Source organism: Acinonyx jubatus, chromosome A2 (assembly GCF_027475565.1).
Source record: "Acinonyx jubatus isolate Ajub_Pintada_27869175 chromosome A2, VMU_Ajub_asm_v1.0, whole genome shotgun sequence".
Taxonomy (NCBI): Eukaryota; Metazoa; Chordata; class Mammalia; order Carnivora; family Felidae; genus Acinonyx; species Acinonyx jubatus.
This window is the reverse complement of record NC_069383.1, coordinates 86832882-86850880: the sequence shown is the minus strand read 5'-3', so window position 1 is coordinate 86850880 and position 17999 is coordinate 86832882. Positions and strand designations below refer to the sequence as shown.

At 36.5% G+C, this 17999-nt stretch overlaps 1 protein-coding gene across 3 annotated transcripts in view; it reads left to right on the top strand.

Moving 5' to 3' along the window:
* Positions 1–17999, top strand: part of RELN (reelin) — a 579194-nt gene that overhangs the window by 401526 nt on the left and 159669 nt on the right. For all 3 annotated transcript variants that reach the window (XM_053218590.1, XM_027071727.2, XM_027071724.2), the window contains 7 exons: positions 1472–1584; positions 3097–3305; positions 4184–4312; positions 5326–5435; positions 10211–10277; positions 14885–15118; positions 15782–15943. In XM_053218590.1, coding sequence (XP_053074565.1) covers positions 1472–1584; positions 3097–3305; positions 4184–4312; positions 5326–5435; positions 10211–10277; positions 14885–15118; positions 15782–15943 — 1024 coding nt within the window. The remainder of the gene's footprint in view (positions 1–1471; positions 1585–3096; positions 3306–4183; positions 4313–5325; positions 5436–10210; positions 10278–14884; positions 15119–15781; positions 15944–17999) is intronic.

The following is a 17999-nucleotide window of genomic DNA, read 5'->3' as shown; positions in this document are numbered from 1 at the left end:
CATTATCACCATATCTTCAGATTAGTTAACTCAATAAAATTTATTATACGCCAAGTTATATATGTCTAACAGGTGTAACATGCTATATTTCTATGTTTTATGACTACCACCATCCAAGTTACTTCTGTTATTATGATCCTTCTTATGCTAATCAAGGTCTAGCTTTCTTACTTAAAACATCACATATTAGCAATTTCTCCTGATCGACCCCAATAACCCAGGATGAAATGGAGCTAGACATTCCTCCTTTCCTTCCTCCCTCTCTCCCTCCCCCACTGCTCCATCAGTCCATCTTTCTTTTCTTTTTTCTTTTCTTTTTTCTTTTCTCCTCTCTTCCTTTTTCTTTCTTTCTTTTTGTCTCTTTCTCTCTTTCGTTCTTCCTACAGATGGTGTTCTAGAGTTTTGAGGTTGCCTTACTGTCACCATAGAGTATTAGCAGCAGAAATTGCCTATAGATGAAAATTAACATTAATGGTGATTAATTTAAAAACTGGAGGGCATTTTTTGAAAAAGTAATAAAATTAAGAGTTAATGTTATAATTTTTGGACCATAAGGATAGAATATTTTCCAGGAAATCCATGTACATACCTACATTCCTGCTATTGTGATTGCTGCTGTTATGAATGATAATGGTAGGTGGGGAGACGTTTCTGGTTACACATGTAATCCTTTAAAATCCAGTTTCTGCAGACAGTTCATAGAAGCCAGCAATAGTAAGGACTATTGGCTGAATGCAGTAGTGAAAAGAATAGAGGGTCAAGGGCTAAAAGACATACCATTGACTCATGGCTTTTCCACCAATTAGTTGAATGGTTTTCAGTTTCAGGTACCTGTTCTGTTACTCAGTTTTGTCATCAGGATGATCTTAGTTACTTCTCAGTTCTAATGTTCCATTGTTCCATTTGACTGGAAAGTAGAGTGATACAGAATATTTATAGTTTGCACTCTCCAACAACCAAATGAGGTACCAGAAGTAAAAATGAAAAATGTAAGATGAACTGCATTTGAAATACAAATACCAAATATATGCTAAACTATTGAACATACTCTGTGCAACAGTTTAAATATTACCACTTCAGAAATAGTTGATCATTTTTAAAAAACCATTATCAATAGGTTCCGAATTTTGGCCATTAAGACCTTAAATGTAAGGAAGCGATAGTTTATTAAAAAGCAGAGTACATCTTTTTAATGTGGGTTAAAATATGGACAGGTTCCACAGTTCATTGCAGACCGTCATTTGAGCAGTCTCACGAAGCACAATAGTTAACTTTGGCCTTCCCAGATATCAAGTCTTTGATCTTTAGCATGGCTCTGAACTATGTTTACAATTTCCTTGGGTCTGGTTAACTTTATTTATGGTCATTCTTAAGTGACATCTGGTTTCTGTTGTTATTTTTTTTATTTGAAAGCTAACACTATACCTGTTTATGGATGCAGTTAACAACTTAAAATTTTTGTTTTGTACAGGAGGAATTTGTGACCCTGGAGATTCTCATGAAAATGATGTCACCTTGTATGCAAAGATTGAAGGAAGAAAAGAGTACATTACACTGGATACTCTTTCCTATTCCTCATATAAGGTATATATGCCAATCCATGTGCCAAATGGCCCCACTGTAGACTTCCCTAGACAAGTCAAAGTCAAAGCCATGAAGACCAAGCTAGATGCAGAAGAGAGCACTCTGTTCTAGAAGCCCAGAAATTTGCCAGATTTCTTAAAAAGTGACATGGACATTGTAATACTCACTTTTCCCCCCTGATACAAAGGAAAAATGAGGTTTTATTGGGAAAAATGAATTAGACCCCACCAGAGATTATAAGATGGGAGACCAGTACTCTGACAATGATTTTTATACCCAAGAAAGCCCTAAAAGTGGTTCTAATTATAAAGCTTCACAGACTTGTTATCAGGCATCATGGGCATTTTTCCAGCATTTTAAGATTTCCTAGGCAGAAGACATTGTATAAGTACAGATTATTACTACTTTTGCTTTTATTTTATTTTATTTTATTTTATTTTATTTATTTTCTTTCTTTCTTTCTTTCTTTCTTTCTTTCTTTCTTTCTTTCTTCCTTTCTTCCTTTCTTCCTTTCTTCCTTTCTTCCTTTCTTCCTTTCTTCCTTTCCTTCCTTCCTTCTTTCTTTCTTTCTTTCTTTCTTTCTGGCTAATTATAGCCACTGAAATTGGCCTCTTTTACTTTTCCCTTTGGATCTAGGACATCTGCAGGCTGTAGTTATGTGAAAACATCTTCAAAATTATGTGTGATGCTTGTCATTAGGTGTGGAATTATTTTTTTCTAGTGGTAGGTTTATTTGTGCTGCGACTACACTCACCCATTCATTACTAGTTAGGCTTTTCTCCACGTTGATGGCACCCTTGGTACTATAAAGAGCTTGAACACAGCCAGCACCTAGCATTTCATGGTTTCAGTTAGAAGACAGGAGATTAACACTGAAGCTAGAATAGGGAACAACCAGAGAAGGTATTCGCACACTCCATCTGCTAGGGTTACCCAAATTATCTCACGTGGGATTTCATAATGGACTAGTTTTCCAGCTGTGACTAGCTAGGGTTACACCTGCTCTGGTCATCTGCACGCCACAGACCAAACGAGTTATGTAAGTTATCATGGGTTAACTTGTTGACTCTGGCAGTTACTGCCTAGAGTCATATTTTCAGAATACCTAGTTTGGCAATGGTTGGTACCATACAAATTCACTTTAAAAGAGGACTGATGATAAAGTATTGATGCGAAGTTGCTTTTGTCTTGTGCCAAGGTCTATAAAATGGATACCTATGCTTTGGTAACTTTAAGGACCTTACACTCATTTATCTTCAGGTAGAGGGGCCCTGATCAGTACACACAGAGAGCTCCAGGTGCCTGCAAAGGAGGAGTCCTAAGTGACTCAAACAAATGCCCACTGAAGACCACATCTACTAACCGAAATAACAGATGGAACACACAAGACCTCCCCTGGTGCTTAACAAATGGCAGTTATATGCATAGTAATTGCAAGCTTGAATCTAGGAGAATTCTCACAGACTCACGTAGAGGGCATTACGAATGATTTTGGTTTCCTTTGTTTTGAAGGTTCCATCTTTAGTTTCTGTAGTCATCAATCCTGAACTTCAGACTCAGGCTACGAGATTTTGCCTAAGGCAAAAAAACCATCAAGGACATAACAGGAATGTCTGGGCTGTGGATTTTTTCCACGTCTTACCTGTTCTGCCTTCTACAATGTCTCACATGATACAGTTTTCCATTAATCTGGGATGTGGAACACATCAGCCTGGTAACAGGTAGGAAGCCCTATTTTTTGAGTGTGTGAACCAGTTAAAAGTGAACATGTGGGGGAACGTGACTGGCTCAGTTGGTAGAGCATGTGACTCTTGATCTCAGGGCTGTGAGTTGAAGCCCCATGTCGGGTGTAGAGATTACTTAAAAAATAAAATCTTAAAACTAAAAAATGAACATGTGGACTTGGCTATTAAGTCGGAGTAACTTCTCAGTAGGTTTTCAGCTGAATTTTTAATGAAACATCCTTTAAAAAAAATACACACTTTCCCCCAAAGAAGAGCTCTTCAATTAATATGCAGAGTGTGATTGGATAATTTTAAGTAGAAATGACTTCGTTCTAAGAGCTCGGTCTTAGGTATCAGAAGTGTTTGCACGCGCTGTGGCAGCCATCCATGCTGACAGATTGCTGAGAGAAAAGAAAAACAAATAACTGAAGAAAAGCTTGACCCCATGTTGGTTAGTGACCCCCTAATAATAGGCACGGAAATCAATTAACACTTCAAGAGCTATGACTCCTGCGTTTCACTTCTCAGAAGTGTTGCTCGTGTCCTTTCTAAGAATTTTTTGAGTCTCACATTCACAGGATGAGGTGGCAGTGTGAGACGTGGTAATTGCCTTGCCATCTATCAAATTGGAGAGCACAGACTCAAGCTACCATTTGTTGGCTTCAAAAGATAGTTCATTTCTATAGCCGTAATTGAACCGTTTGCCCTTTGAAGGCTGGTCAGACTTCAGTGGAGGGGAGAACAAGGATTTTGGACACAGCATCTTAAAATTTGTTACACTAGTTCTGCAGGTGTTTACTGTACTTAGCCAGAGGTGAGTCATTTCATTTTGTTATCTTTGCCCTTTTTTGTTGTGCTTGTTCTGGTGTTATCAGTGTCAGCCTGGAGTTTTCCACCAACCATGGGCGTTCCTGGTCCCTCCTCCACACTGAGTGTTTACCTGAGATCTGTGCTGGACCCCACCTCCCCCACAGCACTATCTACTCCTCCGAAAACTACAGTGGGTGAGTAAATTCTCTGAGATATCAGGAGATTTGAATTCATGTTGTGACTCAAAATCTACCAAGAACCTCGAGACTAATAGTTTTTCATAATAGGTAAGGAAGCTGCTTTCTCTTCTTCAGGTGATTTAGGAAGGATCTCATTAAAACAAACAAACAAACAAAAAAATGACAGTAACCAGTAAATCTGATGCAGGATCACAATTTGTAGGGTTATTCATTCATTTATGCTCTTGGCTTTTATATTTTGGATATATATAACTTAAACTTAGACATAAGTTTAAATTCTATGTAGTGATTCCATGGTTATTGCCAAAGGGCTTCTTGCCAAACTACTTACTTAGGGAAAGATGCAGCATAGAGAGGCGGAAGAAAGTTAAGCTGTGCAATTGAACCAGGTTCAAATCCTGGTTCTGCCATCTACTTGGGTAATGATATTTCCTCCCTAACTTTCCCCTTTTTCCACATAAATTAAGGACAATGATACACCCCTTTGAGGGCTGTGCAGAGAATTAAAGATAACTGCCAAATACTTACCACCTTACAGAGTAAACACTGGATAAACCATTAAAAAAGTATTTCCAAGCATGGCAAAATTAAGTTGAGAATTATTTTCTTTCTTAGCCTCTATTTAAATGTGCATAGGACCAGGGAATAGCAAAAAATAGAAAGCAATCAATGCTAATCAGCCCCATGTCTGCACAGATGCTTATCCTCAAATAATATCTAAAGTCTGAGTATTGATGTAAAAATTTCTTAAAGGAATATCTAAAAACAAAACAAATATCACTTGCTAATAAGAACAAACCCATTACTCTAGTGTGATATGAATGTTTTTAGAAGTTATATGCTTGTCTTAAAACTGTAGCCAAACTCCACAGGTGAATTTAAAGACTTTATTGCCAAACTTTAGTGCTGTCCCAAGCATACAGAAACTACAGCATCAAAAGCATGTAAAATAGGTTCAAAAGATGTGAATGTAGTTTTGAAGCTGTTTTGTGCTAAATTTCTTGCAGGTGGAACCGAATAACGATTCCCCTTCCTAACGCAGCACTAACCAGGGACACCAGAATTCGCTGGAGACAAACGGGACCAATCCTTGGAAACATGTGGGCAATTGATAATGGTTAGTTTATGCCTGTCATAATCACATGCCATTGATGTAGAGTCTTCCTGTGCTTTTGTTCGTTGGCACAGACTTAATCACATTTCTAAGTCATGGTCTTGCGATTCATTAAACGCCCTTTCTTCCCTTTCTCCTTTGCATTCCGTTAGAAGCCCAGGGATGCACAATCAGAAAAAAAAGGCAGCAGAGTCAGCAATATTAGATGCAAGAATGTTTCAACATACAGAATTTAAAAGCCCTGAAACTCAAATTCACAGTTGATGACAGGGGATATCCTAACATTTTCTTTGAATGTTTTACACAAAATTAACATAAATACTTACCATACTGCATGTATTAAAATAAGAGCCATTCTTCTCTTAGTAACTACCACAACATCTGGAAAGCTTATCTTTTAGATGCCGACACCACACATTAAGGGAACATCATCTCTCAAATGAAAGTTCTGAAGTGAAACTTCTACCTCCTTCTCAGAAAACTGTATAACAAGAAAATTTAGATATACATAAAATATCCTATGTTATCATTAATTTTTAAGCGAATTGTTGATCATTTTTGCATAACTTTAAAGCCAATGTCACTTATAACAGGTGCGCATGAGAGAAGATATTTTAATATTGAGATGCATGACTCAATTTCTTATATTTGTTATTAATAGTCTGTTTTTCTTAATAATTCTAATTACAGGAAGTGTCATCGATTTCCTATTTTCAGAGTATATCAATTTGACTGAAAAGTTATACTACAAGGAAGTAGAAAGGGAGGGAAGGAGGGACAAAATGTCAATACTTAAGCAAACTTAGCATAGCCACTGACTTTGATCGATTTTATAAAGTAGGAAAAGCCTACCTCATTCTTTCATGCTGATTTTCCATGTTTTAATAATCTTTTTGCTACTTTGAATAATTTAAAAATTGATACACATTTAGTGGAATACATTCTTGAAACTCAGGAATAACTTCAGGCGAGAAAACTTACTGATGAGCCAATGTAAATTCTTTAAACATTCTGTATTCAGAGAAGACCAATAAAAGGCCCGGACTTCAAAGACCACATTAGTTATATAGGTATAAACATAGTATGTTTGCAAAACCATCTAAAGGGTTAATTTGTTTAAAAGAAGTTTTGGGCGCCTGGGTGACTCAGTCGATTAAGCGAACGGCTCTTGATTTTGACTCAGATCATGATGTCATAGTTCAAGAGCTCAAGCCCCACACTGGGGCTCTGTGCTGGTGGTGAGGAGCCTGCTTAGCATTCTCTCTCTCCTCTCGCTGCCCCTCCCCTATTCTGTCTCACTCTCTCCCTCAGAATAAATAAAGAAATTAATTAATTAATTTTAAAAATACAGTTTCTCCACTGGCAGAACATTTTGCATAGCATTTGAATTACAATGCCTGTTCACTAGTTCTAGGGAATAAGTATATACCTCTGAATAGTGGGATATGGGTGACTTCTCCCCTGCAGTCATACTTTTACGGGTCCTATAATGAACTTATATTACTTTGATAATAATCAAAGAAATCGAAAAACCAATACTAAAGCAAATGAGGAAATTAAGAGTGCTGTGAAGCACATATAAGCCTATGAAAAGAATATCTAAATTTCCTAAGCAAGGCAATTACTAAGTCAGAAAGGGTCCCACCATCTTGTTTTGAGTAGAATGAGAAAAGGTAAGAATATATGAAAAGAACATGGTTAGCACTGTATGTCAGATGCAAAACTTGGGACAGAATCGCCTCGAATCTGTTATCATCCTATGTGTGAGGTGTTCACAAAAACAAGACCTGCTCTCCGGCTTCTTCATGAGGCTTGTAGAGGACATACACTCAGTCTTTCCCCAGAGAAATGTGTGCCAACTTGCCAAAGAATGCTTCTGAAATCTCTCCCACTTCACTATGGAATGCCAAAAGGATGTCAAGGAAAACAAACACAGACAAAAAAAGAGGTCAATATCCTACTTTTGTTAGATATGTTTTTCCTGCTAGTGTGTACAGAAAGTATTTTCAGAATTATCCTGAAATTCCTAGCAGAACGGAAAATCCTAGGGCAAAGTATGTTTGTTAATCACTTTCTAATATTCTCAGCTTGATTAAATTAATAATAGGGGTTAAAACAAAGCTGACCTTTCCACACTCATAGGAAAAAGGAACCTATCAACTTACTCATGCTGTGAATCCCGATGACCCCAGTGTTTGCAGGGAAGGATGACATGATTCTTAATTGCAATTTTCTTCACTGACTTGAAGAGTCTTGTTTTATTGTTGAAATTTTTTTTGCAGTGGAAGCTTTTTGAACATAGGTACACTGTAGGGCAGCCTCCAGAGTGACCCTGCAAAATGCAATGAAGCACTTACAGAACTTAGAATAAATCCTTCTGCAGCCATAAAATCATGTTCTGGGAACACAGTCTGTAGGCTTTTCCAAGCTACAGAAGAGTGAAGCCCTTTCCTGATTTCTCAGCACTTTGCTGTCTAGTGGAGCCCAGCAAGGCAGATGGAGCAGGAAGGATTCTTGACCCCAATATCATGGTGATCATAACTGTATGGTTCCAGGCAGCCTGCTAAGCATGAACATTTCATTTACTCTTTCCTCCAAGGATTATTATCCCACTTTAAAGAATAGGGACACTGAGGCTTAGACAGGATAAATCACTTATCCAGAGTTTCCCAAGTGAAACGGGAATTTGTGTTTGTAGGAGCATAGGCCACAGGGAAATTTATTTTAAAATGAAATCATTTAGGGATGCCTGTTAAAGTTTAACCACTCAACCTGCTATCTGCTCTCTTCCTCAACCATCAGTTTCCTTCAGCCAAGAGTTTTTCCTGGCCTGCTTTGCATCACACTTGAATTATTGGCTCCAGAGAACAAGTGTTTGTAGGAGCATAGGCCACAGGGAAATTTATTTTAAAATGAAATCATTTAGGGATGCCTAGGTGGCTCAGTTGGTTGAGCATTTGACTCTTGATTTTGGCTCAGGTCATGATCTCGGGGTTATGGGATCCAGCCCCACATTATGCTCCACACTGAGCATGGAGCCTGCTTGAGATTCTCTTTCTCTCTCTCTCTCTCTCTCTCTCTCTCTCTCTCTCTGTCTCCCCCCACCACCCCCCGCTCCTCTCCCATACCCATGCTTGCTCTCTCTCTCTCTGTCTCTCAAATAAAAAAATAAAAATAAAATGAAATCATGTAACTATTTTGGCATGATTACAAGACAGAAAAAAAGATGATAATGGATGGCAAATCTGTGCCTAAAATTGAACATGTGAGGTCTTAACAACTGTTGCATCTCTAATTCCTCATTGGTTTTGTTCCCTTTTCACACTTTGTTATGTTATTCATTGTGCTGATTATCAAGAGGCTTAATATCTATAAATATATTTGAGCCTGAGTATCTCAGAGCCTACCATTCAACCATTAGGAATCCTTTTCTTGATATTCCAGTGATTAGAATTTAGGTTTATAACATCGTTATCAGTCAAGCCCACCATTTAGGAAAAGATATGCATTTCTGAGAAGACAATGCACGACAGATTTTATTTTAACTCCCCACTTCAGGAAGGATGGGTTAATGTTTAGAAGGATATTTAACAATCATCTGCAAGATGTTATAGATTTCTCCCAGATAAGAATGGAAGTTATAGTTGTTTTTTTGTTCAAGTGAGCAAAGGCTTTATTGGAATTGGGATTTGTATTGACAGTAAAGGGTATAGAGCCGCACAGAACAGGAAACAACTTCAAAATCATTACTGTCACTCTCCTAAAATCTAGCAGATAATTCCTGTCATAGAAAATTTCTGTCTCCTGAACATATTTGCTTCTAGTTTATATACTTTTGAGATGACAGTTCTCTCCTCTCCCAAGTCACCCCTGTCTCCAAGCCTTGTAAATTGTCATTTTATCTTGCAAAGCAGTTTAAGAATTGAGCTAAACTCTTCATAGTGTAAACTATGGCTTTCAGTGTTTCCCCTTCCATAGTAAGGAGATGCATTATATTGGTTATTGATAAACATAAGAGACATTTATTCCAACCCCATCAGTTGTGTCAACCAACTATCCTAGAAGGCATAACCTGGGATTTATTTATTTAATGACGTTAGTGGAGATCCTGAATCAGGTACTGGGATGGGCCTTGTCAAGGTAACAATAAGTGGATCAGGTGGTGACTCCGCACTCACAAACTTATGGTCAACTGGCATAGATAGATGTTATTTAAGAAAAGAAATTTACACAAGCATATACTGCAAATTATAAAGATTATTAAGAGAAAAGTACAGGGGGCTATGGGTTTCTAGCAGATAGGCTCATCTAGTGCAGATGGATTAAGGAAGAGTTAGTTATAGTTTTTAATTAAATTATAATGTCTCCATTTCATGATACATCAAATTGGTCCTTTGAAAATTAGTTCTACCTAAAGAAATTAAACTGTAGAACGTTCAACTCAGAAGCACTAATATTCTTCCTGAAATCATTTTAGCCAAAGAGACTCCATTAAGGAACCCAAATCATATGTTCTTACGTTTTTTGTGTTTTTTTTGCTATGAAACATTAAAATCTTGAAAGAATTAACTTAAAACATTTCCAGCAAATTTGTAGCTAAGCACTTAACTTGTCACATAGTGCTCTATATGTCACCCTGGATTCCTGTGTATAACATGCATTTAATGGACTAGATTTCATGGGGGTTGCTTCACAAAATTGATTCACATGCTGATGTTTTCTTGGTTTTTCCACTTGTTTTGCCTTATTTTTACTTGCTGTTTTTTCTCTGCCTGCAGTTTATATTGGTCCATCGTGTCTCAAATTCTGTTCTGGCAGAGGACAGTGCACTCGACATGGTTGCAAGTAAGCATTTTAAAATAATAATTATACTTTTTTTTGATTACGTACTTTATATATTGAAGCCACAAGTCATTTTAACTTGTTTTAATTTCCATTTTAGGCTTTTGAGGTCTTTTGAAGGCCAAAGTAGGATACTCCAAATTGAATTTAAGCATAATAGAACATTAAGTGTGTTTTGTAAGCAGAAATTGATGAATACATAACTTTTCTATTAAGCTAAATTGTAAATAAATTTAGCATACCTCATGTAAATTTGTGAACAAATTTGAATTCTTCACAGTTTGATGACTGCCTTTTCTGTCTTTGGTTACTTTCTTCAATATGCTATTGAAGCTATTGAATATGCTTCAGTATTTTAATTCCTAGCATGCTTTGTAAATGAATTATGAAAATCATTACTGACCCATAAACCCAAGGCTAAAGGAAACTGGAATGAGCCAAATTTAGCAGTTTGATAAGAAAATTCATCTTTGAGTATAATTCTGCAATCTTACTTACCTTTGAAAATCATTTGGGTCTTCAAAATGATATATAAAGTATTTTACATGATAATGATGTTGAATATGAAATCTGAAATTATATATAAATAGTTAATATCTAGTCATCACTGAAGCATTGTGTTATGTTTATAACGAGAATTGGTATTCATATGTATTATGTCATTCCCATATTAACATTTAATTATAACATATTTGGGAGATTCCCAAAACCACAGACAATCTTGGTTATACAGCTAAGTTTTCAACAACTGATCATCTAGTTTGTCTCTTCTTGTCCTCCAAACAAAAAGAGTAGTAATTAATTAATGGAGAACTCATAAAAGGAATTTCTGCCTGATCATTTGGAAATTATATGTATGAGGCAAGACACTTGTCAGCACTGAGAGTAGAGGGTCACGTTAACTTCTTAACTATGTTGCAGTGAATTTAATTAACAAAGAAGTCACTCTGCACAATAGAAAGTATTAAAGAATTGAAAAGTTCCTATTCATATTCCAAAAGTGAAGAAGCACCTAGTGGCTCAGTCAGTTAGGCACCCAACTCTTGATTTCAGCTCAGGTCATGATATGGTTCATGGGTCCGAGCCCCGCGTTGGGCTCTGTGCTGATGGTGTAGAGTCTGCTTGGGATTCTTTCTCCCTGTCTCTGTGCCCCTTTCCCTTTCTCTCTCTTTCTCTCCTTCTCTCTCTCTCTCTCTCTTTCTCAAAATAAATAAATAAACTTTAAAAAAATTATTTAAAAAACCAGTGAATATGTGTCTCTGTGCTTTTGAATAAAACCACCAACTCCTACCCCAAAAGACTGACTCATTAGATCTGTGAAGCATTATCTGGTGTTTTCCTCAAGTTATTATCTTCATCTATTGTCCATATCCAGGCCATCCTCTCCTTAAGTGCATTTCAAATAAAATGAACACAAGAATGCCAGACATCTTTGTAATTCCTGAAAGTTGTCCTGAAAGTTCTGAAAACAAATTATCTGAAATGACAACTGCTTTTATTAATGAAAATAGAAAGTGCTATTTCTATAAAAAAAAAGTGCTATTTCTAAAAAACCCATCTATAATTACAGTAATTCTACTTCATACTTCATTTTTCGTGTACAATATCCTGTTAGCATTCAGTGGTTTTATTAAGGCAACCACCTGTGTCACTCATGATGGATGCAAACAGAAATCTGAATGGCCCTGTTATGCCTTTGGGCATTGGTTTTTGGTTTGTTTGTTTGTTTTTTAACACCATACATCATTTTGAACAATCATGGCCTTTTCCTCCTTCTAAGGTTTTGCAGAATATTTTCACCAGTTATAACCTGAGTTTTTTTTCCCTATTTCTGATGACATTTTACATAATATTCAATGGTTTTGTTCATCTGTGGCTGTGCTGTTTGACTACTACATCCTTTTTAAAAAAATTTTTTTTAATGTTTATTTTTGAAAGAGAAAGAGACAAAACCTGAGCAGGGGAGGGAGAGAGAGAGAGACACACACACACACACACACACACACAATCCGAAGCAGGCTGCAGGCGCTGAGCTGTCAGCACAGAGCCCCATGCGGGCTTGAACTCCCTAACTGGGAGATCATGACCTGAGCCGAAGTCACATGCTCAACCGACTGAGCCACCCAGGTGCCCTGGTGACTACTACATCCTTTTCCGGCAATATATGCTTTGTCAAGCATGAGCAAAATTGCATAGAAAAGGAGTTTATATTCGATACCATTTATTTCTCTTAAACAGATGCTTGAATTTGGGGCCCCTGCAGCTTTGTTTCTCTTCTCACTTTGCTCCCCTCATCACTGCTATTATTTGCTACCAGGATTCCACCTCTCCTGCTGCCTGACATGTTTTTGCCTGTGTGCAATACTCAGGCCTGGATTTCTAAACTGATAAGTCTTTATTCTGATAAGCCCACCCCTGTTAGAGGTTCTAGTGAGAAGGGCAGAAGGCATCCTTTTATCTTGACATTCAAGGTGACCATAATGCTACACTTGAGGATGGGTAGAAAAACCTGCAGAGGATATACTTAGAGTCAGGAGAGCCTCATGCCATTCCTGAAATCTCCTGTTACCCTACTGTTTCACTGCAAAACAAAGACTACAAATGTATTTTTAAATATATGAATGGAATCCTTATCAACATTTTATCCCAATTATATAACTTTTGATTAAAAGTACACTTCCAAAACCACTAAATGGGAAGTGACTCCAGTGTGAGTCTTCTCTAAATGATCACCAATTTCTGTCCAAACAGTGGTCCTAAGAAGACACATTTAAGATACACAGAAATGCATTTGCCCTGAAATGCCATGGTAAACCACATATGGTTCTCCAATGTCAAAATGTGTCTTCTTTAGCTAATTTGTTTATCCTTCTTGGAAATTACTTGGCTATTCACAGTTTAAATCAATGAGATAACATTGGAAAGAAGCAAACTGTGTGAGGCTTATTTACATGCTCCATAAATACTGTTTTTCTTTCCCAATCCCATCCCTAATGCCAAGACAACCTTCAGACTTCATGCTGTAGTAGGGTCCAACTTCCTTGATAACATGATGATGACTGTAAACCTTCTCCCTCAGAATATCCAATACACATTTGATACACCAGTGCTGAAGAAGTAGCTTTCAAAGTTATGCCATAATATCACTTCATTGGTCCTACACTGCTTTATAAATGCTTCCAATTTTAGGAAGTTTTGAATGCTTAGATGAACACTCCTTACCCCACCCAAAAAAAGACACCAATTTTATTTTATAATGGGTGACATAGTATATATATAGTGAAAAAGAAATAGTAAAATGAAAATAAAGAATTTAAAACTAATTCCTGATATGTAAATGCCTTAAAATATAAGAGGTTTCTGATATTCAACTAGTGAGTTATCTGTGATGAGTGTCCTAATATAAATATAGTAGAAGGTGGGGCGCCTGGGTGGCTCAGTCGGTTAAGCATCTGACCTTAGCTCAGGTCATGATCTCATAGTCCGTGAGTTTGAGCCCCGTATCAGGCTCTGTGCTGATAGCTCAGAGCCTGGAGCCTGCTTCAGATTCTGTGCCCCCCTCTCTCTCTGCCCCTTCCCCACTCACACTCTGCCTCTCTCTGTCTCAAAAATAAATAAACATTAAAAACATTTTAAAAAATACTTTAAATATATATATATATATATATATGGTAGGAGACAAGTTGTTGTGTGGGGTTTATTTTGTTTTGTTCTTCTTTTTCTTGAAGCACTACTAATTTGGGATTCCACTGTGGGGCAACACAGTTCTGCTAAGGACATCTATCTAGGTGAAGGTGTTCACATTCCCTTTATAATGTCAACCTAAGTTTGAAATAAAGATAGATTTATTTTCCAATCTTTTCCAAATATTTCAAATAATTTCTATCACAAACATAATGTGTATTTTTACATTTGTTCTTAGAGGAAATTTATTCTATATATCTTTGGAAGTATTTTTTATTTATCTTTTACGAATTTAATGAACATCATTATGAATAAAATTATATATGTAATAATATAACTTTTACAAAAACTTTACATTGGAAATGTGCACAGATGTAGATGCATTCACAGATTAATCACTGGCATTGGTTAAAGATGAGTGCTGAATTATTGTTTTAATCACAAGCTTTTTATAGCAGGGCTGTGTAAAGACTATATTCTTTTGTAATATTTCAGTCAATTGACTTTATCATGTCTTCAGATTCAGTATTTTCCGGAGACTAATGAGCCTCACCTACCATTCAATCAAATGCTGGCCGCTGGACTTTCTCCTCCTTGAATTAGATTCATGGATCTCTGTAAGGACCAACAGCTTAAGATATTATTTCGTGATATCTTGGGGCGCCTGGGTGGCTCAGTCAGTTAAGCGTCCGACTTCGGCTCAGGTCATGATCTCACAGTTCGTGGGTTCGAGCCCTGCATTGGGCTCTGTGCTGACAGCTCAGAGCCTGGATCCTGCTTCAGATTCTGTGTCTCCCTCTCTCTCTGTTCCTCCCCCACTCATGCTCTGTCTCTCTCTCCCCTTCAAAAATAAATAAAAACATTTTTAAAAAAGGAAAAATAGAAGATTCTTTTTTAAAAAAAATATTTGGTGATATCTCTTTCAGGTGTGACCCTGGATTTTCTGGCCCAGCCTGTGAGATGGCATCCCAGACATTCCCAATGTTTATTTCTGAAAGCTTCGGCAGTTCCAGGCTCTCCTCTTACCATAACTTTTACTCTATCCGTGGTGCTGAAGTCAGCTTTGGTTGTGGTGTCTTGGCTAGTGGTAAGGCCCTGGTTTTCAACAAAGATGGAAGGCGTCAGCTCATTACGTCTTTCCTTGACAGCTCACAGTCCAGGTGAGTTAAGGCAGGGTGGAATACATATAGAAACCAGATGCTAATGATTGAATTTAGATCTATTTATTTTCCTTTTTTTGTTGTTGTTGATATGTACATCTTTCGATTTTTAATCTAGAGAGAGCTTACAGTTAGTTGCTATAGGGTTAATTTGTCCTAGTTTTTAATAAATTAAAAGGCTTACTGATGACTTTAAGATACTAATGACTGACTGGTTTTTAAACATATGAAATGTTAGCATCAAAACTGTGTTCTTAAGCCAAGGGCTAGTTAATTATTTATGTAGTTTTATTTATTTGACAGCTTGCAGAGGCTGATTAGATTTATTCTACATCTTCCCTTCCCCCAGTGCCTCATAAATAATGCAGTAAAGGAATGATTGGCATTTTAAGTGTATGTACACAAGTGCATAGTATACAAGTATGTATAAATATATACTCATGTTTTGCATGGATATATCTGCATATAAACGTGCATTGACCTCATCTTCTACACATATTCATACATCTCATAGTGAAATTACTTACATTTTATAAGAGATGAGTAGAAACATGCAGCTTTTGAGTAATTCATTTAAATTTGTTTGAAATTCTTTATAAGCCAAAATGAACATTATGATACAAATGTTTATGCATACGCTAATTACAGACAATTCATATCTAGGTTTCTCCAGTTCACACTGAGACTAGGGAGCAAGTCTGTTCTGAGCACATGCAGAGCCCCTGACCAGCCTGGTGAAGGAGTTTTACTGCATTATTCTTACGATAATGGGATAACTTGGAAACTCTTGGAGCACTATTCATATCTCAACTATCATGAGCCCAGGTACGTTGGAAAGCATTTGGAAAAATGATTAGAGTGATATCTCCTTCCTGGGGAAATCATCAGTCAACTGGTGTAGATCAGATATTTTTCCATTGAGAGATGGTGAGGACAAAGATTAATGTGTCTTGTAATAAAAAACTAGCAAGCCACATTCTTCTATTTCATTTGTCTTACTGATTTCTGATAATTTGAAGAAATTTGTTCTCATATTTTGAAATATACATCTAAGGGAAATATTTTGATGCCTAGGAAAGAGAAAAATAGTTAATACTATTTTCCTTATTCAACTATACTGCAGCCTATTAGATATGATTTTGATATGACACTAAATTATAAACTCTGTTAACAACTATTTGTTAGCAATACATTATAATATGTTATAATAAATCATGAGACAATAATTCTAAAACCTGATAACAAGTATGTATTTAAAATTTGCATGTAATATGTAGAGTCCCTGCCAAAGATTGAAGGGTGAGGATATTTTTAAAGTTCTTTCTTCAGGCCACTTCTGTTTTTCTTTAGCTTATACATTTCATAATCTATAGTTGCAATTGTGAGATTTAAGTTTTACTTGAAGCAGAGGCATCCTTCGATGTTGTCAGAATAGTAATCACCACTGGTGGTACATTTTTAGCAATGCCCAGAGGGCCGTCTCCCCTTCTACGACAGTGTTGACCTACTCACTGAAATTCTTTAAAAAATTGCACAAGAGGAGGATGGGAAAATTAAATACCACTAGAAGAGGTAACACTATGGCTACATTCACAGTTAGTGAAGAACTAACACCATTTGCCTTCCTGGAAGTACATTTTGATCACAGGGAAATATGAAAGAGAGCAAGGGTTTTGGGCACTGGGGTTTGCATTGGCACTGTGGCAAAAAGACAGGGGCACTGATGCTAGACTTTATATACTGAAAGTTGTTGCCTAGAGCAGTCCCCATATTTAAGTGTTTGTAAACAAATGAGAAATTTAATTTTCATAGAAAAGAAAGTAGCATGTAACAGAGAAAATAGCTAACAACTGTTATGAGTTGTAATTGTTTACATTATAAAATTTTAAGAACACATCAGATGTGTTGAGTGTTCCCTGTAAAAGTAAGTGAAAGGCTAACCTCAACTTTCTCACTCAGTAGACAATATGAATACCAAAAACACACTTCACAGACTCTGCATAGAAAACATTAAAAGACAATTAAATGAAAAGCAGGTTGATAATAATGAAAGCAGGACGAAAATATCACTGTCCTAAGTTAACTTGGTCTAAAACACAATTTTTTCTAACAAAGATGGACAGGTCCAAAATTCAATAATCAATCTTTATCATGAAATTTAATTAATCTTTGTTGATATGAAAAATAATTACACATTAAATGTGCTATTGCAAAGGTGCATTTAATCTTGCCTGCCATTTGACAGCAACATTTTTCTTCTAAGCAGAATCAACATGGCTTTTCAGAACTAGGTATGTGCATAGCTTGAAAGATTAAGATCCGAGGGGAGATTTTTTTTAAAAAGAGAACATGGTAGAGGTGTCAAGAACACTTTTATTTTCAATTGTATGTACGTCTGCCCATGAGACTCTTCCTCCATCCCTCTCTTTCTTACAAATATTAATAAAAGTGACATGGCAGAAGTAGAATTTGATCTATTCTGGATACTAAATTATATTTTACATGATAAATAATACAAACCATGTAAATTCTTCACAGGAGAGTTAAATGTATCTTGATGCCTTTAGCCATTTGCTGTATTTTCTTCCGTCTAAATTGCTGCCTGTAACTACTGTCAATTCCATATTGTCCCTTCCTGCCATGGCTGTTCCAAAATGAAGTATGACCCATAAATTAGATATTCTAGTTAGCTAACCACTGTTACTTCCAGCCAATTTCTAATAATTCTTTTCCCTATGAGTCACTCAGTAAGTAAAAGAACTCTGTCTGCTTTCTATTTATAAATTTTAAAGCCTGTACATTTGTCTAAGTTAATCTTTTAATTCAAACTGACTAGAACGTCGTGAACTAATTGGCATTTTCAATGTAAAACTTTATATCA